Here is a 21775-nt window from a genome sequence, read left to right as displayed (position 1 = left end):
ATATTCACCAATGTTATGAACCAACCAGGCTTGGTTAACATTCTATATTCACTTTTAGAGATGTATTTATATCTGAACACACAACTGTTGGAATTTTATTTCACTTTATTAATAAATGGTCAAAACCCTTACATTGTTACATTACAAATTAAATTAAATCCTCCCCGTTCAAGCTGTATTTTATACAGTATAGGCGACACGGTGGCTCAGTGGGTAGCACTGTCGCCTCACAGCAAGAAGGTCCTGGGTTTGATCTGAGTCGATCGGTCCGGGTCCTTTCTGTGTGGAGTTTGCATGTTCTCCCTGTGTCTGCGTGGGTTTCCTCCGGAAGCTCCGGTTTCCTCCCACAGTCCAAAGACATGCATTCAGGTTAATTGGAAATACAAAATTGTCCATGACTGTGTTTGACATTAAACTTGTGAACAGATGAATCTTGTATAATGAGTAACTACCGTTTCTGTCATGAATGTAACCAAAGTGTGTAAAACATGATGTTAAAATCCTAATAAACAAATAAACAGCATAACCCTTAATATAAGTAAGAATAACATTTAAAAAAATCAATTAGTAAAATTGAATTAGTAAAACACCTAGTTTGGAAAGGTGATCAACTAGTTAAGGTACAAATTAGCACACATATAGGGACAGTGGTAGCCTAGTGGGTAGGGCTTTGGGATATCAACTGAAAGGTTGATAGTTCGAATCCCAATGTACAATGGCTGATCCTGCACTCTGCACTGACCCGAAAAAAACAAGCTGCGATATGTGAAGAAAGAACTTTGTTGTACTGTACACCTGTATTTGTATATAGTACAAATAAAGGCATTCTATTCTATTCATTATATTCTATTCTACACTCTCTCTACTGTCTACTAAGCCATACTGTTGTAGCATGTGCAAAATGAGGTCTGGTGTAGCTTTGCTGAAAACAAAACAAGTCGCCCTTGTTGGTATCACGTCTCTCCTAAATCCACTCTAATTCAATAATAAGGGTTGTCCCAATACTTTTGTCCATACCTTGTATAGCTAGAAAAAATGTGTCTTAATAGGTTTGGTTTCAGGCTGTAAGACAAAAAGTTATATTAAAAAGATCTGATGATTTATTAGAGGCATTGTAGTTTATTTTTCACCTCTCCTGTCCAGACAAGCTGGATAAAAGCTTTCCCTCTGCTTCAGGTTAATTGTGGTTACTGAGAACAATTAACACATTATTTATACATACTGTCTCATATTGTTTTAGCATGTTGTCACCGGCACTAACATCTGTAACACACTCTCCAACCACAAGCACAATCTTTAATTCTGCTTAAGCAAATTAGCACCGCTTATTTGAGATCTTTGTGTAAAGCCGAACCTTAATGTGACTTTTATAGAACATATTGAACAGACAGACTTAGTGGCCTTCTTCCAAATAAACAGCCATTTTTCCAGTAACATTCACTTGCTCTTTGGAAATCTGCCAATCTAAACATTTGCTAAGATAAACAATGCTAGTCCTTTCAAAAGCACTGACTTTAACAAAGCCAGTTTGCTAACTTTCCGTTTTTTTCCCTCTATTCTCCATTTTCACTCCTTTCTTTCAGCTCTCTCGTTTCTTTCTTTTTTCCGTTTGTTTTCCCAGGCTCAGGGTTTGCTCACCATGATTCCCTCGGCACTGAACAGACTGTCTGTCGGACCATCTGTTCACCCTAAAATTCTTACCAACGTTTTCAGAAGCTAAACATAGCATGTTCATCGGAACGGTTATAAATACAGTACCTGATACGCAACTCTGTACTGGTGCTGTTTGTGTACTGTATAAAGACACTGATGGCATGATATTTGTACCATATTTTTGTACGAGTTGCATTTTGGGATAGCATTACCTTCTTTTAAACAATTCAGTACCACCAAACTGTATGCTAGTGACAAATGCTAGGATTGCGGAGATGCATTTTTCCTCGACTCTGTGCAGGCGCCATCAATCAGCCAGCAGAAGTCATAATTGCATCAGTTATGAGGAGTCCCTATTCAGCTCCCACCCTGTATGAACAACAGGCAATCATTGTTCGTGTAGGTGCCCAGACGGATAGCAGAGCTAAGTTTCGAACCGACGCGGTCGAAATGTCAGCTCTGGTGCACTAGCGTGTTTTACCGCTGTGCCACCTGAGCGTCATCCTTCTATATATTTTTTGATGATGATATAAAAGAGCAAATGTAATTGTTAGCCCTACATTATATGTTTGTCAACAAAACCAATGTAGAGCATCAGTCATAAATGACAAAAGTAAATAAAAAAAATGTACATCAATGCAATTACTGCCAAAAAAATGAGTAAACTGAAAAACAGAAGAAGGAATTTCAAATTTCATACATTTTCATAAAATTACCTCCCACCACTTTGAATTACAAATGTGGGCTGTATAATTTATGAAAAGAGATTATATGCTGTCTCTCTCTGAATCGTGCTAAAAGAACAGATGGTGGAGGAGGTGCAAGAAAAGAAAGATGAATTGGAAGGAAATAAGCAGAGATAGCTGAGGGACAATGGAGAATATTAATATAGGAAGGAAAGTGAAAACAAACAGATTTTAGTCTTCCAAGGCTGTGAGGGAGAATAAGAATAGTCTTAAGCTTTAGTATAACCTCTTACCAGCTTCATCATAAGAGGCTGAGAGCTTCTCTAGCATCTCTTTGTCCACATTGAGTATCTCTTGCTCCAGGATGTTCTGGTAGGACAGAAGACTGTTCTCCTTCTCTTTCTCATAAGTCTGTAGTTTCTGCTTTAAAATCTCAGGCAGGTGGGTCTTCACGTATTCTGCAGCCGCCTGAAAAACAAAAGAGAATGTCGATTGCTAGAGTTCAAAATAATCATTCATTCATTCATCTTCAGAAATCATACACAAAAAAGGCTGCCTGGGGCAAGCAGACCTGTACAAGGGTGTGTAAATGTTTAACTTATCTATCTCTCCCAGGATAAAATATCAGCAGTAGCGCAAGCAATGAATGACCTCTACTTACTGCTAACATGAATAAATCAGCAGACAATCTGACAGAACCGGCAGGAAGAAAAGTGCACCGACAGCCAAGTGCCATCACTCTCCCTGCCCACATCAAGCTGAGCTGGAGAAATTCAAGCCTCTAACCATTTGCCCAATGAGATAACTCCCTGCAGCCTTTTGTGGGCCAGATCCTCAGAGACCGGTGTAAAGAAATACCAGAGCCTGTCTTGAGTTGGTCCAGACCTCTTATAACCTCTGCAGATCTTTCTGGATTGGGTGAAATGTTTGAGGAAATGTCGTACGATATGCTTTTCTTGCTTTAGTTGCTTGTTTACTTGGCGGTGCCCTCTCATGCTGCATTACTCAGCTTTTTTAAATTTAGATTTTACCAAAAATATCTGATCCCTATCTCTCTCTGCCCTTTCCCACTCGCTCTCTCCTCGGCTCTGCGACACCGAAACTCCCATGAGGTATCCTGACTCTGACGTTGGCTTGTGGAGGTAAAGATAACATCTGTATCTGTCTCTCGGCTACATAGGTGTCTTTTAATTTATAGTTTGGAATCCTAATCTTACTCAGACCTGTTATTAATGCATACACACATACATCCACTTATGTATCTTATGTACATTCATTGACCATTTAAGAGCTACATCTAATGTATAGATGTACTGTGTGGGTATACAGTTATTGACTGTAGTCCATTTACTGCTCCATACGCTTTGCCACTACTCTCTACCCCATCCATCATTGGAAAAGCAACCCATAGGGCTGTCACTGACCAGCTGATTTTGAGAGGTGGACCATTCTCAGCACTGCAATGATGCTAACTTGACAGCAGTATTGCTGGGACTCTTAAATACATTCTTAAATACCTTTCAGTGCTGGGATAGTCCCTCAACCAAGTGTACATACCAGTTCTATAATCAATTGCGATATCAGATATTGGCATTTTGGTCATTTCAAAGTCAATGACGGTAGACAGATGACCATTTACATTGGTCAAGCCCTAATAAATACCAGACAATTACACCAAGATATTCCTGTTGACTTAGGTGATGAAGCAGTGTAATATGCTCACCCACCCCACTGAGAGTTTGAGCTCCCAAGTTCGAATCGCAATGGTGCTACCAGCCCAGCTGGACGTTCGACAGACACATCTACGTCTGTTAAACACCCAGGCAATGTCTGAGGTAAATACCTGAATAAATGTGCCCTGCACCTTTCATTTTATGATGACCAGGGCACCAGTGTTGGCAGTGGGCGTACAGAAGAACACTCAGCACTCTCTGAACACTTTTTCGAGTGGAAAAAATCAGCGCAAGGTAGCGTGTGGGTGGGAGCCGAGAGCGAGGCGAGAGAAGGGAGGCTGACTGAGTGACAAGGGTAAAGATAAGGTGGTGTGTTTGTGTGTGTGTGTGCGTAACAGAGTTGTCAGTGGGGTGGTGATTAGAGTTTAGATTGCTACAGAAGAGCTCCCTGGGCATGGAGACATCTCTATATCCTGGCAGTGCAGGAAGCAGAGGCCGTCTCTGGAATATATAAAACGCTACTTCAGCCCGGAGATCTTTATCTAACCGGGGCTTCGGAAACCCACGAAGCCGAACACGCTCCTATCTTGCATTTTCTCCCTGCTGATCTTATCAAGTCAAATCCATTTACTATTAAAGATACGATGTATGTGGTAAACAGATTTTCTTCCCGCTTTCTTGCACAGATGTGCTGAAGAAAGGACAGACTAAGCTCAAAGCGAGCTTAGTCTGTCCTTTCTTCAGCACAACAGTACATACACACAGATCATTGGTTACCTGATCAATTCAGCATTCTGAACTTTACAAGACTAACACACAACTATGAGCACAAGTGCACATTTGTTAAAGACAACATGAAATCAGCATCAAGACAAAATATTATTTGTACTGTAACTGTAGCATTACATTGAAGTACAAAGACTCCCACCACGAAATTGCTACTAGATAAAATAAAACAGTAATAGCCAATCATAAAAGTCTTGTTTGTGGACATCTGAAAGCATGTACGTGTATGAGGGAGTGTATAAAAACTAATTTGACCTCAGTGGCTTACACAGAGCCTTAAGCTCAATGAATCGGAACAATGATTGCAAGCGCAACCTTAAGAATTCTCTTCTGACTGAACAGGCAGACACTCTCCAAAATCTTGAGAAATAGATTCAAGGCTGTTGTATTTGATATTAATTATATTAATAATAATAATAAGATCACGGTCATGTCCACATACTTTAGACCATATAGTGTAGATTAATTAAATCTAATCCTTACAGAAAACCATGTCACAGTTGTAATGAAATAGCAATTTCCAAGCACGATGTGGGGTTGCTCTAATCGATCTTCTTAAACCTACTGTTTTAGGGTCAATTATTTTCTTTAAAGGTTGTAAGAACCTTGCATGATGCAAGTATGATGCCTGGGATCATGGACTCCATTAAGTACCAGGTGATTTTAAATAAAAATCTGTCTGCCTCTGCCAAGCTGTTACAAGCAATGACTAGATGACCACAGAATCAAGCTTCTTTGAGACTCCTATGCATCTTAACCCAAGCCGCCAATGATTCTAAAGCTTTATGTACGTACGAGGGATCTTCAAAAAGTTCCCGCACTTTTTTATTTTGGTTGGAAACGGTGAGGGCGGGAGTAGTAGTAATCGGTCGTGTCTGAGAGACTGAGAGAGAGCTTATAGTCCGGATTTAGCGCCACCTGATTTCCACCTTTTTTGGAAGCTCAAAGAAGCTTTAAGGGGAAGAAGATTTTCATGTGATGATGATGTGAAGGCAGCGCTGCATCAGTGGCTACATGCTTAACCAAAAACCAAACCAAACTTTTTTGCTGATGGCATTAAAAAGTTGGTACAACACTGGAAAAATGCATCGAAAGGTGACTGTAGAAAAGTGATGTCATTTGTTTTTGAAATTCTTAATAAATAGTGTTTATACAAGTGTGGAAACCTTTCGAAGAACCCTCATATATACAGATGTCTGAGGCTTACTTAGAACCACAGACAAAGAACAGTAAAAATAGCCACTGCAGCAATTTAACACCCGATCCCTTCATCTGAGTTCCGCTCCGGTGACCTTGGTCGGGCTCCTGGTGTCACACTTTAGCTGAGAAAGCTGGAAAAAGTAAAGTGAGACAGGAATATTGACCGTTCTGTTCTGTTCACTTCTGAGACCTTTCCACAAACCCAATTTATCTGACATTCATTTTAAACTACCCAAAAGTATACAGACACCTGACCATATGCTTTTTGGACAATGATTTTGATTTTGACAAGTTCTTTAGTGTTGTTCACAGCTACTATGCCCAGACCCACAGGGTTAGGCCTTAAGGTACTTAGGTGGATTAATCAAACTTCAAGTCTGCTCATGTCACCAATTTAATGACATTTAAAATAGGCTCTAGTTTAAAACCACCTCAAACCAGGTGTTGTTCATGTGTCAAATAACTCTAATCTTAAATCATTTTAAAAGCCATATCCTGAAGGGCAGAAACAAGTTATGTAATTATGAGAAAATTCAAGTTAAAGCAGGAATGAATTCCTGCAGGGCCACATGTACAAAAAGGCTCCATAAAAAGAACATTCAAAAGTCCACACAACACAGCACAAAGAGAAAAAAGAGAAAGAAGAAAAGCCTGTTCAGACCCTGATGTTAGAGAAGAACAGCTGGATGCACTTGACCTAGAGACAATATATTCTGGACCCGCTTTGATCCAAGACTAACGTCCTACACAGTGGACTGGGTTGATTCTCTTATGTGGTCCAACAGAGGATTATAGTGGATCTCAGTCACGAGCTCAGCAAAATTCCTCAAAATGTAAGACGTGAGAGAACTAACTGGGTATTTTGCCCCAAAGCAAGTTTCATTTTAACAAGTTTTTTTTTATGGTAACAGATTTAAAAACAGCAGAATGTGGTAAACATGGCAGTAAAGTAAAACAGTAAGATGAGCTTAAACACCATAAGCAGAACCAGTTCAGCATCAAAATTACATTTGTGAACAATCGTTGGACAAAGAGATCAACGTGTGTTAATCATTTACTTACGAAAATACATTTACATTTTCAGCATTTAGCAGATGCCTTTATCCAAAGCGATTTACAGTACAGTGACAGTATACAGTCTGAGCAACTGAGGGTTAAGGGCCTTGCTCAAGGGCCCAACAGCGGCAACCTGGCAGTGGTGGGGCTTGAACCAGTGACCTTTTGATTACTAGTCCAGTACCTTAACCGCTAGGTTACAACGTCCCACAAATCAAATACAACCCCAAATCAGGAAAAGTTGGGACAGCATGGAAAATGCAAATTACATTTACTTTGACTTTTATTTCATTGCAGACAGGATGAACCTGAGATATTTCATGTTTTGTCTGGTCAACATGTGGTTATATCAGCTGTTGTTAAGTGGTGGTTCTTGATGCAGTGCCGTCTGAGGGATCATGTGGCCTCTACACACTGAAATTCCTCCAGATTCCTTAAATCGTTTAACGATATTATGCACTGTAGAGGGAGAAACACGCAAATCTTTCTTTAGGGTTCATTGTTTTTAAACATTTCAATCATTTTCTCTCACATTTGTTGACAAACTGGAGATCCTCTGATCATCTTTGCTCATCAAAGAGTCTTTCCTGGATGCTGCTTTTGTACCAAACCATGATTACAATCACCTGACTGGAATCACATAATTATGTCGTTTTTTCACCTCATTACTAGCCCTAAATTGCCCCCGTCCCAACTTTTTGTGGAACGTGTTGCAGGCCTGAAATGCAGGAATGGATGTTTATTAATAAATGAAATGAAGTTAAGCAGATAAAACATGAAATATTTCAGGTTCATTCTGTCTGCAATCAAATAAAAGTCAAAGTAAATGTAAGGAACACTGCATTTGTATTTTATTTGCATTTTCCATACTGTCCCAACTATTTCTGATTTAGGGTTGTAGAACAGTTTCAGAAATAGTTTAGATCCCAAGACTACCACGAAGTACGTCTGCCTTACGAGACTTTGTAAACTTCTGACTTCAACTGTAGATGCTTCTGTTTTGGAAGGTGACTTTCCGAACTGCTGAAGCCACATGAAGTGATAAGTACGCAGGACGCAGCTGGTACACACAGCATGAAATCCCTCCTGAGTGCCGTGTAAACAATCACTGTCTGTCACAATCATGGATGCACAATTGCACATGAAACAAACATTGCTCTGAAACATCAAGGTCCTCAGACAGGAGCAGGGTGGAGATTGCCTACTTAAATCTCAAGCAACACTTCAGATTTTGGACTACGACTCTGAAGGGGTTAAGCGCTGGCAGATGCCAGCAGATGCTGCCACATTTTGGGATTGACACACCCGAGGGCCTTCCTTTCCATGCACAGTACATCTCTTTAGCTTCTCTGTCAATTAATTCTGCACCGGCGCTATCTGAGCCTGGCAGAACAACACGGTTTCTGTGCGGATCCGCGCACGGGGCGGGTGCGCCCAGAGTTCTTGCCTCAAGTATATCTGTCAAGTGCTGATAACACACCCCCCCCAACCCTGACACACACACCTTAACTTCTACACCAGCTAACACAATGACAGGTTGAATATGATTCACGATCCGGGTTTATTAAACTGCAGGCACTGGGTAAGCGCTTGCAAATTCGGGAGTGTGGAGGAGGGTGTCTGGCGTGACAAGTGGCACCGTGAAAGAGAGAGAATGAGCGAGAAAGGAAAGCGAGAGATGGGGAGGAATGGAAGCGGTGATATGGTAGCATCAATCTCATCGCATGTAGGTTCTTACTCTTGAAGAAAAATGAGCTTATTATAAGAGAGACAAAGCAAGAACACTTGGGATTTAAGGACAAAAGAACAATGACAGAATTAAAAAAGGTGGAAGAGTAATGAAAAAGTATGTGAACACTTGACTATGAGCTTGTTGTACGTGTCATTCCAAAACCCTCTTGTTTGGGTCGATAACAGCCTCAACTCTTCTTGGATTAGATCTCTGTTAATCTGTGCCCAATCAGACAAAATAGGATTTGTGAGGTCAGGCACTGACGGCAAACAAGAAGGCCTGGTATACTAGTGATATTCCAATTCATCCCAAGTGCTTTGTGCAGGCTACCAAAGTTCCAGCACACCAAACTTGCCCGTATAGACACGTGGTTGGTGTACAGGAATACACTCATGCTAGAATTTGAAAGGCCCGTCCCTAAACTTACTAATACCCATGACCCTGGTCAGGTTCACAGAGGGTGCATTGCCAAAGCAAGCAAAAAAAAACCTGGAGGGGTTTTAAAATTACAAGAAACCAAAGACCTTTACATTTCGCTTACTCACATGGGCAATGTAGAGCAGCCAATCCATCTTCTGCATGTTTTAGGACAGAGAAGAAACCCATTTGCCTTTCCCAAAGTGCTGCCACAAATGAAGTATATAATTTAATAGATAGATATAGAATGTCTTTATTTGTCATATATACATATACATGTGTACAGTACAATGAAATTCGAATGTTCCAGCTCATTTTTTGGAGGCTAGGGTCATAGTGCAGGGTCAGGTCCAGGATTCAAATGCTCAACCTCTTGATTAATAATCATTTCCTCCAATTGATTTTATCTGTTGAAAACAGGTGCGGCTGATACCTGAACCTGAAATTTAGCAGGCATGTCCACATACTTTCGGTCATATAGTAAATACAATCAGGAGTCTATATTGCAGTAAGAGATGCACTACGCCTTTGCACGGCAGGTTAAAATTCACTGAAGTGCTCAGGCTCAATGAGGTTGATTAGTAACTGGGATAAATGAGCCGTGACGTCCTTCAAAGAATATGAAGAGGCCATGTGATGAAGAATGGAAATGGATGGAATGGATGGATGAACAGAATGTGGGGAGGATACGCTTCAAATCAAATCAACTTAGAATTATTTGCAATTCACGGGAGGTGCTGTGATCGGTCTAGCTGAAAAATGGACTGATTTGTTCTGATATAGTCTACCTGCTGTGAATGAAAGGCGGCCACCGGTACTTTTATTTTAATTCGGAATGCCTTTCTGAATTATGTACACACTTTATCTTGACTATTCGAGTGCACTTGTGTGGTCACATGGCTCAGGTTGCATCCACACAAGTAATGATCAAGTCACTGAACGTTAAAAGTATAGAGACACTTGTAATGGATTTGGCTAAAGGTGGGTGGGAACAAAGTCTTACTAGAGTGGGTATGAATTGAAGCCGATCTACGTCTTCTAAAGGCGTTTCAGTGGTTTGTAGCCAGCTTCCCCAAAATGTATCTCCCTAGAGACCTCGCTGACCCTGCAAGATATTACTCTGATGGTGCAGTGTACATGCAGAAAAAATATATGGTCATAAGTATGTGGACATGTTGAATTGCCATTGACCAGCATTGTGTACAGGGTGTATTCCTGCCTTGCCCCCATTGTTTCCCAGTGGCACTAGAACCACTCCAGTGTTAATAAAAATAAACAAATAGCCGTTCGGGTGGCGCAGCGGTAAAATACGCTAGCACACCAGAGCTGGGATTTAGAATACATCGTATCGAATCTCAAGCTCTGCCATCCGGCTGGGTTGGGTGGCCACATGAACAACGATTGGCTGTATACAGCTGTATACAATTAGTTTGGTTCTATAAAATGAATGATATGCTTTCATCTTTGTAGCAAGAGCTTTTCCGTATGCTCCAGGTATTCCAGTTTCATATGGAAGGTGAGCTGATACCCTAAATGTATTCCCTGGTATAAGTGAAAGAATACATGTGTGAGCGTGCGTTGCTTTGCCATTGACCAGCACTGTGTACCGCGTGTATTCCCGACTTGCCCCTATTGTTTCCAGGTGGCAGCAGAATGATGTGGTTAATAAAAACAAACAATTGAACGAATACTGTTCATAAAAATGGAATGTCAAACAAAGCATGAATAAGACATACAGGCTCACACTCACTTTGCTCGACAGAGATTTGAGCATGGTTCATTTCAGAGTGCAGATGAGGACAAAGACACAAGGGATCAAATTTAATAATCAGTCTAATAATACAGTATGTTAATAGGGGTCAAGTGAGTGATAGTCCTCTGAACATTCTCATCACAATGACCAGTGGGATGAGTCCTGTTTTATATAACCTATTACCTTTACACAATTCAGACCTAAAAATAGTCACAGAGACTCGTCCTAGCGAAGAGAAAGAGAAGCATTACAGCGGTTTGGATTAATAAAACATCAATAAACTGCTGTACAATACGTAACATGAGCATGTTGAATAGAAACTGAATTTCATAGGTTCTTTTTATAGGTACAGACTGAAACTGATGGATTAGCGGAAATGCACACTTCAGACTGACATAAAACACCAGACAAATCTGGACAAGTTGAAGAGTCAAAAAGGAAAATGAAAATCAAGCCGTAGAATAAAGGAGAATGCTTAGCCTGAACCACTTTAGAATTGAAGTAAGACAGCCAGGTGAAAGGTGCTCCTGAACCTTAAGCCCAGTCATGATCTCCTACTAAACACGAGGAAAACAACACCTCAAACTTCCATCAACACCAATTTGACTCTAGCTTTAAAGTCATTTTGCATTGTCATTTTTTGGATTCTTTACTTTGCGTGACGCACAACTGGCTTAAAAAAATATTTTCTTGACAGAAGCTATCAATTTCTTTAGCATCTGTTTCAACAGCTCAGCAGAGACAGCACAGTTAAAGGCACAACAACTGACATGTTGTTGGGTAACATTTTAGACATGCAAGCTTAGTACCTTAGCTGTGAAAAACTAGACAAACATTGTTTACACAGTACAGGTGAGACTCTTCAAAATGCATCCTACATGCAAAATTGTGTGTTACCTTTTTTGTGTGCTAATTAGATGTACCATTTAGTATGGTAAAGTTAGGTCTGAGGGCAGTTGTAGCCTAGTGGTTGCGGTACTGGACTAGTAATCCAAAGGTTGCTGGTTTGAGCCCCACCACTGCCAAGTTGCCACTGTTGGGCTCTTGAGCAAACCTTCAATTGTGTAGACAATATACTGTCACAGTACTGTAAGTCGCTTTGGATTAAAAGCGTCTGCTAAATGCCGTAAATGTAAATGCGGCTTGTTTCACACATTTTTAAAGATCCACCTTCAGGAGGTATAGACTTGCCCGTACATCTCTAAGTTAGAAAGTAATCGGTGTGCACCAAGAGAACAGTACTGATCTTAATGCTGGAATGTATTGTTTTTTGAAGTAACACTTTAATTTGACATTCCTGATTCAGTTCAGTTCAGATATCTAAATATTTGATTAACCATGCAGGTCTGTATTATATTAACATAAACGCAAATGCAAACACACACACACAATCAGTGTTTGGCAAGAGTTATATTAAATTATAATCTAGAGGGTAGAACAGTTTACCATAATCAGATCAGTGTAACCGCACAGGCTTTGAAGCTCGCTCAGAATAGGTCAATGACTTTCTGTTCAGGGTGTTGTATTACCAAGCTTGTAGGACACCTACATGGTGACCGTGTACACATATGAACCGAGTGCTATTTTTGCTCAGTGCAAATGTTTGACAGATGTAGGTCAGGCCAAAAACAGCATTTTAAATGGTTAAAGCTGGTAACTTTATATATGCGTGTTGGTTTTTATTTAGCACTGCTGAGATTACAACTCAGATCTCAGAGGTTTTGGGTTGGTGCATTAGATCACTGTGCTACCAGAGTGCCTATTTTTTTGTTTTTTAATTAGGGTTAAAGTAATAATTAGGACTAGAACTATATGTGTTTTTAAGACATTAAAAACGTCGTTACCTTGTTACTATTCCATAAGAATCATGAGTTAGCAACATTTCAAATGGTCATTTACTTAAGATAAACTTAAACTCCAGCTTTGAGACTATAACATGATTATGAAAGTACACATAAGCACTGTAATAAGAAACCTCAACTAGACCTAGAGACACTAGATCTGTTAGCAGTGATAGTCAAGGTCTAAATAAAAAGCTGCCCCAGGCAAGATAAATCAATCAGATAGTACAAGCACACAAAAAAGCACATTGACTAGGATTAAATAAAAAATCAACTATACAGCTATACAGCCAAACGTATCCTAATCTCACGGAACATCAGTGGTAAGACTGTAAAACTGCTGTACACATCGCTTCTCAACTAACCTGGCAGAATTTAACAAATGGTATTTAGAGAAATGGGGCAAAAATACTGTCAATATGGTTCAAAGGAGGACGTCCTTTCCTTTTTTATTTTCCTTCTTTACCAAACCAAAAAATGATGATTCAGAAATAAAAGTTCTTCACAAATCCCAGTTGGTGATCACTGATATAAAAAAGGTTAAGGGTTATAATAATGTGAAAGACACAGATCAGCTGTTTGATCTGGGAGCATTGTGTGCACCACAGGACAGGACAATGTGTTCAAATAGTTTATTCATCTCAGACCAGCTGGTGGAAATCCACACGGCCTGTTTAAATAATCGTGGACAGAAGCTTGTGTACTCTGAACATGCCTAACCAGTCTAAGAGAGCAAATAACATATTCATTGAAAAAAAAAAAAGAATGAATCAATGTTTTTCAGAGGCTTGTGTTCTGAGAACCATAACCTGATCATACAGATGCAGTCAAGTAAATACACCTGTAAGAAGCACGTCATGGATTGGCATTTTAATGACTTCTGCAACTGTTCTTCATCTGTGAGTGAATGACTGGACGACGTAACTGTTTATTCACAAATGTCTTTTTGGGTTTCCTGAATATGTAGTGGATCACACACATAGAGTATACGAGTAATATGAAGACACTCCTAATCTTTGGGTCCATGTGTTGTAGCCACACCCTTTGCTAAAAGGTGTGTAAAATGAGTTATTTTATTAGAATTAGATTTTTAATGTCTATGTCCTCTGAATCTCAGGCGACTCCATGCTGGGTCCCGACCCCAAAGCAGAGAACCGATGAGCTGAGGGTTCTGTTTTTGAACAGTTCATGGCAAGCAAACTGCGTTACCCGTGTACGCCTTTTCACTATAATTATGTGTTTTTGGTTTGAATCTGGGTGGAGCGGTGGCACAGCAAATAGTGTTTGGCACAGCCAGGGTTTAAACTTGCCTCCAGTCACTAACTGTCAGGAGGTTTGCATATTTAATCCTGTTAAATGAACATTTTAAAAGTTTAAGCGTCCCAATTTCGAGTTGTATACAAGCGTTTTTGTTTTATTTTGTTTTTGACACCCTGTCTGTTTATGTATCTGTATGCTAGTATGGGCAGGGAAAGCGCTCTAGCAAAGCAACATTCAAATACTTCAGTTTGATGAGCCAGGTGTTCCTAACCTGCACCCGTTTGGCCACTTTGGCCCTATTATTACCATATAATAAAGCATTATTATGGCCTGCAAGACCAGTTTTTGTCTGCTGTTTGCAAAAGTTGTAAGTACCACTAGGATCAGCAATGCAATTTAAAGAAATCTGTCAGTGGCATTTTTAAGGACTCCAGTTGTTTGACCCTAAATTGTTTATTTGACAAATATCCAGATGTTTTTTTGGCCAGTAAGAAAGCATCTCTACTGTATCCCTATGACCATTTACCGTAACATAGGGTACATATGAACTCCAAATTGGTAAACCAGAATCTAACAGACCACAACAATTCACAGAAACCTAAAGGAAAATGAGTTTGTTTTGTATACTGACACAAAGCCGCTACTATAACTGCCAATGAGTCAACGCTGGCTTTGAGTCTGGCTGTGTCGACTGTTCTGTTGAAGCTAAGCAAGGGACGCGTTTATTGAGATTTGCTGCATCGAGTGTTTAGCATTCCAGTGTGAGAGCAGCATCATGGCGGGGGAGCCGGTCTGCCTCCCGCTTCCTTCCGCAGCTCCTTACTTTTGTTAATGCATCAGTACCCGCCATGCCAGAGCAGCTGCACCGGGCCTAACTGTGCAAATGAAAGCGCAAACAGGGAGAAAGCAGAGAAGAATCACCAACAGTGCCAAACAGTCACCTCCAGAATTACTGGTACGAATGGTAATGATGGGTAAACAAAGGTCATGGAAAATGTCTATGTAATTAAGAAATTAAACACAACTACAAATCCACCCACACACACAAAGGGCCAATTCAGATTAGCCAATCATGTTCTACATGTTTATAAGAAGTGGAACGAAATCAAGTACCCGTAGAAACACCACACAGACACGGGGTGTAACGGGAGGGTCACACCTTGCTACTAAATGAAGGTAGAAAAATACTCTGGGACAAACGCAAATACATAAGGTGGACAGAATAATGGAAACCAAGTGAAAAATTTGAATCTCTCCTCTACAGCTTACTAGTCGCCCCACCCAGGTCTGCGGTGCCCATGTTGCTGTGCAGCACCCGCCGACTAGCTGCTCCACTGTCTGTCCCAAACTTTGAGAAGTTTAACCTTTAGTTAAGGTGCATTAATTTAAAGAAAGTTTGGCACCTTACAAACAAAATTTAACAGCAGAATGTACTTATTTACACTCACTTCAAAGGTTACACAAAAGGATGGACACCCCTCCAGCTGTGAAGTCTAAGACCTTAACCTATTAGGCCTTAATTGACTCATTAGGACTTGCTAGACAGGTCATTAGGAGCTGTGAGCTGATGCCAATTCCACATCGTAATACATTCTTGACCATTTAAATCTTGTGCAATTAACAACCGTGGGCTCCTCTGAGCATCTAATGAATTGAAAATAAAGCTCACTGAGGCATAGAAATCAAGGAACGGCTATAAAAAGAATCTGAAGTGCTTCAAGCTTCCAGCAATTTCCACTGTCTGAAACGTCATTAAGCAATGGCAATTAGAGGGAACTGCTGGAAGTCAGGGCTGGGTTTGAAGACCAAGAAAAACAGACCTTAAAATTTACTTTAAATGACTTAAAGCAGCACAAGGTGAAGCTTCTGAGTGTACTGCAGAAGTTGTGTTTACTACTTTGTGCCTCATAAGTAAAGAAAATATTTAATTTGGCCAGGAATGTCTGAAGCTTTGCATAACACTATAAAACTATAAAACAGGGATGCTTTGTAAGAGATTAATTTTTTACTCTCTCGTTCTCTGCACCCTAAAATACATGAAAGCTTTATTAGTTTAATTATAAAGCAGCCACAGTGTCTCCACATCATGATGACAGGGAGAAAATAAGAGCACACTCCCACAAGCACACACTGTAAGCTGAAGGTGAGAGGAGAATTTATTAAACTGTGAATCTCAGATGGGAACACAATCTTACCGCTCAGCTAAATGAGATAATGCCTCATCGTTTTTAAAACCTACCCTTCCAGAACAGCTTAAAATTTGGCAACAAAAGTACAACAATTGGAGCTGTACCATGTGCCACTCACAATCAGATGTCTAGGGTTGGAGAAAGTCATTCAGATTAGGGCAAGGTTAATAGGAAATGTTGCCCCGTTACTAAGTGTTGAGATTACTGTAACTGATAGCAGAAATACACTCTGGTCAGGGTGTTGATTCATCGCAGGGTGACACACAGTCACCCATTTCCTGACTGACTCACTGCAGCTAGTCAAGCCTCAGCTGAGGTCAACGTGCATGATCTTACAATACAAACGAGACAAATAGGAGTCGTTCAGAGGTAGCACTTTTTCCTAAGTAAGAAAAATATTAGTGCTCTGTTAACATTTGGCAAAAAAACAACAGCGCCCAATTGGCGCAACGGGAAATTCCGCTAGTGCACCAAGCTGAGATTTTTGAACACCCCGGTTCGAATCTCAGCTCTGCTACTGGTTGGCTGGGCACCATCTAGCAGGTATAATTGCCAGTGCCTGCAGCAGACACTAATTGGCCACAGTGTCTGCTAGGGCAGGATGACCAGACTATGTGGGTGGGATGCCCGGACTATGTGGGTGGGGTCTTCAAACGCTGTGCAAGGACCCTGGTTAGCGGCCCGAGGCGCCTGCGCAGAGGTGAAGGAGCCTGATTTCCATCAAAGCATGGGTGAAAAAGAAGGGGTCGAGAGTCTGCACACTCGTCAGAGGGGGCGTGGAGCAGGCGAATATACCCTCCTCAAAGTGCATAAATAAATAGAACGGAAAAGCATCTGGCACCAACAGCAATGCCACAATATAAGATTTGTATTTAAATTATAGTGTTTCGTATTCTAATGCACCACCCACACCACCCAGTCTGAGGAGAGCCGCAGACTTGTCACGTGTGTGGTCGCAAGGTGTTTCTTTACCTACCGAGAGCCGTACCACTATGTAAGTCTTTCACCAGTTGCATCACTGAACAAGACAGCTGAGGTCACATTTTGCACCAATAATGGACGATGGGCAATTGTGTCTGCTGGGCATTTGGCTAGGCTAGGTGCATTGCTAAGATTTAAGCTCAAGCATTTAATCGCTTGAGCGTATGAGACCTCTGTGCCACCCAAATGCTGGCTTTTCAGCTGTACAAGCAGATGGATAGGTAAAATCTAATTACTGCTCAAAATTGATGGGTATGTTAACGTCATGATTAAGTAAACTGATTTTCCTCATTTATGGAGGATGATTTAATGGGTTTCTAATAGGGATGTCCCGATCACGTTTTTTTGTTCCCGATACCGATCCCGATGATTAATTTTGATCCCGATCCGATACCGAGTCTCAAACCGATACTTGTATTTTCTAGATATTTTCAAGTTCATTACAATTATTCAAATTAATCCAGTGTATATGTTTAACAACTAAATAGCTCTGCAGTGCTGAAGGGAAAAATGCTGCATCCAAACTATTGGCCTAATGTTTTTGTATTTTTACAAAATCAATCAAAATGAGTGAGATAATTAGTTTTACTTTAAACTTTACATTCGAAAAAAAAAAAATCTGTTTAATGCAGTGATGTACTAAAAATGAACAGAAATCTGTGTAGCAGCTTAACTTGAATATAAGAAAATAAGTTACTTGAAAGCATTACAGTAAAACCTGAAATGGAAAGGCTCTTTTGTTATGAAGGAAAGCCAGTTCTTAAAGTGCTTGTATTGTGACAAGGGTTTGATGGACTTTTGTACACGATGTGAGTGTGTTTTGACCCTTTAGGCCTTCCATAGAACATGAAACAGCGTGCTTGACTCAACTGTCGGCTATTCGGTACTGTAACAGAAGAAGTTAATAAAGTGTTCTGCTCCCGACAATATGTGAATATAGCGTGTATTTATTTCTTTATTAAACGAGTGCATCACTACGTTGTTTCGTAAACCGGAGTGATCCTTGACTCACACACCATATAAACAGTAAAATTCTACAGTCATGAACGCAGCTCTGCTACTACCGGCTCGTGAAGCGCTCGCATTACAGACGTTACACTTCACACTGCGGTGTTAGACTTGTTTTACCTTCCAGTTTAAACTATTTCCACACACCGGACATGATGACGTAAAACAAAAGATCGGGATTAAGATCGGGTTTAATAAAGCCGATTCCGATCAATTAAAAAATGCCTTGATCGGCCCCGATCCCGATCTTTGAGATCGGATCGGGACATCCCTAGTTTCTAAGGCTTTAGGATTTTGCTGAACACAAAGCAGTGTTTTTGTACATTGTGTGTATGTATTATACTGGTTCGCTGTGTTTAGATTGCATGAAGCTCACGTATCAAGCCTCTATCACAAGATTAATGGCTGCGTTTCACTGGCAAAACGGTCTGGCCTGCTGCCACAGAGATCAGTTGCGTCTGAAGGCCCATTCCAGTAAACATTAGATTCAAACAAATAACATTAGGCTCGTTTTAAATCTGAAGTGTGTGAAATATTCAACATCACTCCGCTCAATTTAGCAATAATGCAGGCTAGTAGCATGACATGTATTGAATGTAATGGATTACAAAATGTGTTTTTAAACACGGAGGCTCAGCCAGACCAGTTCTCATGCCTGATCTGAGAGGTCGTAGCGAATCAGACGTGTAATAAATCAGAAAAATGACAGCCAGGAATTTCACTATAAATAATAATAATAATAATAATAAGTTCAACTTATATAGCGCCTTTCTCAAACCCAAGGTCGCTTTACATTAAAGGTAACAAAACACACCGGAAAATAAACCGGAGATGAGCACAACGCAGAAATTGAACAGAAAATAATCAAACACACAAAATTGAACAGAAAGTTAATAGACAATCACACAATATTGAACAGAAAATAAAACAATCACACAGAAATAGCAGAAGGAGAAGTGACAAAGTACTAAGAGAAAAAGGTGAGTCTTTAGGAGTGAGAAAGTACTAAGACTACTAGGAGTACTAAGAGAAAAGGTGAGTCTTGAGGAGAATTTTAAATTCAGAGAGAGAGGAAGTGGAACGTAAAGAGGAAGGAAGAGAGTTCCAGAGTGAGGGGGCAGCAACACTAAAGGAACGACCGCCCATGGTACTGAGCCTGTGCCTAGGAACAACCAAGTGACCAGCATCCGATGACCTTAAATTCCTAGATGGAGTGTGGAACCTGAGAAGGTCCCTCAAGTAAGCCGGACCTGACCCATGCAGTGCCTTAAAAGTGAGAAGCAATATTTTGAATTGAATACGCTTATTAATGGGCAGCCAGTGGAGCTGCTCAAGGACAGGAGTGATGTGATCATATTTTTTGGTGTGAGTGAGGATCCTAGCAGCAGAGTTTTGAACAATTTGCAGATGGCGAAGTGACCTGGAAGGAAGCCCGTAAAGCACAGAGTTACAATAGTCCAGCCGAGAGGTCACAAAAGCATGAACCAGAGTCTGCGCTGCCCTAGAGGACAGTAAAGGGCGGATACGCGCAATATTACGTAAATGGTAGAAGGCCGACTTGGATATTGATTTTATGTGAGGTTCGAAAGACAGAGTAGAGTCAAATATGACACCAAGATTGCGTACTGTAACAGCAGGTTTGATATTGATATCATTTATGGGAAGGACCAAATCAGTGAGAGAGAAAACAACAGATTTTTTGCCAGTCACAATAAACTCTGTTTTGTGTGCATTTAGTAACAGAAAATTTGCTCTAAGCCATGAGTTCAGCTCAGTGAGACACCTAGTTAGGGGAGTGGGAGGAAAATTATCAGAGGGTTTAAAGCTGAGATAAACTCACTGGGCCAGTGATAGCTCAGTGGTTAAGGTACTGGACTAGTAAACAGAAGGTAAACCTGAGTATCATCAGCGTAACAGTGAAAGTTCAAACCATAATCTCGAAAAATATTGCCAAGAGGGAGAATGTAGATGATAAATAGGAGCGGTCCAAGGACGGAACCCTGAGGTACACCTTGTGTGGTAGAGACCGTGTCCGATACATGACTTCCAATACAGATGAAGTGTTGCCTATCAGTAAGATAAGATTTAAACCAGCACAATACAGTCCCTGAGAGACCAATCTCAGAGAGCCTGGTTAGGAGACGGTTGTGGTTAACCGTATCAAAGGCAGCAGTAAGGTCCAGAAGTAGTAGAATTGAAGCAGAACCAGTGTCGGCAGAGAGAAGAAGGTCATTCAGAACACACAAAAGAGCAGTCTCAGTACTATGATTGGAACGAAAACCAGACTGGAATCTTTCAAAAAGTTCGTTAGAGTTTAGATAGTCAAGAAGCTGGGAGGCAACGACTTTTTCTAGAACTTTGGAAATAAAGGGAAGATTAAAAATCGGCCTGAACGGATCTATCAAGGGCCGGTTTTTGATGATTTGATGATAAAGCCAAAAGTATGTAGACACCCCTCTTAATTATTGGGTTAATGGGTTTCGTCCACACCCAGTGCTAGTAGTTGTACAAATAAAACATCAAATATATTTCAGAAATGAGACTTTCCTCTTCCAGCATGATTGTGTCCAGTGATGGCATAGTTACCTTTAAAAAGTAACTTAGTTACTTTATTGATTACTTGATTTTAAAAGTAACTAAGTTAGATTACAAGTTACTTTATTAGTTACATTCAGCAGCTGCCGTAATGCAACTGGAGCTGCGTAGGCGATTGAAGCGGAATAAGAAACAAGAAAGACGCGGAAAACCGAGTCCTCTGTTCACAAGTGTAAGTAAGATAAATAAAATTAAACTTAAATTAAAGACAAATAAATAACAAAAAGACGATAAATATCCAAAACTTTGGCGAGTGGGGTTTGTAATGAGTCTGTAACTATGGTGATATTACGTCATCACGTCCCCACGTGTAGTACGTAGCGATGTTGTGTGCATACTGCACACTTCTGTACTGAAAGTATGTACTTCTTTACCGGCCGAGTAGTGCGTACTTCCTCCAATCTAGTGCATACTCTGTAAGTATGCGATTTCGGACGCAGCTCGTGACTTAACTGTCGCATAGGCCAGACGTCACTCCCAGAGTTGCAAAAATAGTAACGCACAGTAACTTGGATAAGTAACTTTAATCTGATTACTGGATTGGAAATAGTAACGCGTTAGATTACTTGTTACTGAAAAATGTGGTCAGATTAGAGTAACGCGTTACTTAGTTACTGACATCAGTGATTGTGTCCCTGTTTGATTAAATGGGCACAGACTCCCACAGTCACACTCCATAATCTTATGAAAATGCTATCCAGAAAACTATGAGACACACTTACTCACTTATACCTGAAGGCAATTTAGAGCAGTCAGTCCACCTTCTGCAAGATTTTGAGAAGTAATAGAAAAGCAGGGTACCCTAAGAGACCCACGCCGGGCACCCCAAACCAAACAAGCCCAAACAGACAATAATGGAAAAGTACAGTATCTAACCCAGCAAAACCATCATGATTTTATTTTTAAACCATGACCCAAGACTATATATAGACATATAAGACTTCT

The 21775-nt window shown here is 40.4% G+C and overlaps 1 protein-coding gene across 1 annotated transcript in view; it reads right to left on the bottom strand.

Annotated features, from left to right (window-relative positions):
• ppm1lb (protein phosphatase, Mg2+/Mn2+ dependent, 1Lb) overlaps positions 1-21775 on the bottom strand; it is a 38862-nt gene that overhangs the window by 4212 nt on the left and 12875 nt on the right. The window contains exon 2 of the mRNA XM_062987494.1: positions 2633-2807. Within this exon, the coding sequence (XP_062843564.1) occupies positions 2633-2807 (175 nt within the window). The remainder of the gene's footprint in view (positions 1-2632; positions 2808-21775) is intronic.

The sequence above is a fragment of the Trichomycterus rosablanca genome, chromosome 25, assembly GCF_030014385.1.
Source record: "Trichomycterus rosablanca isolate fTriRos1 chromosome 25, fTriRos1.hap1, whole genome shotgun sequence".
NCBI classification, from domain to species: domain Eukaryota; kingdom Metazoa; phylum Chordata; class Actinopteri; order Siluriformes; family Trichomycteridae; genus Trichomycterus; species Trichomycterus rosablanca.
Note: the sequence above shows the minus strand (reverse complement) of the source record. Positions and strands in the feature narration are given on the sequence as shown.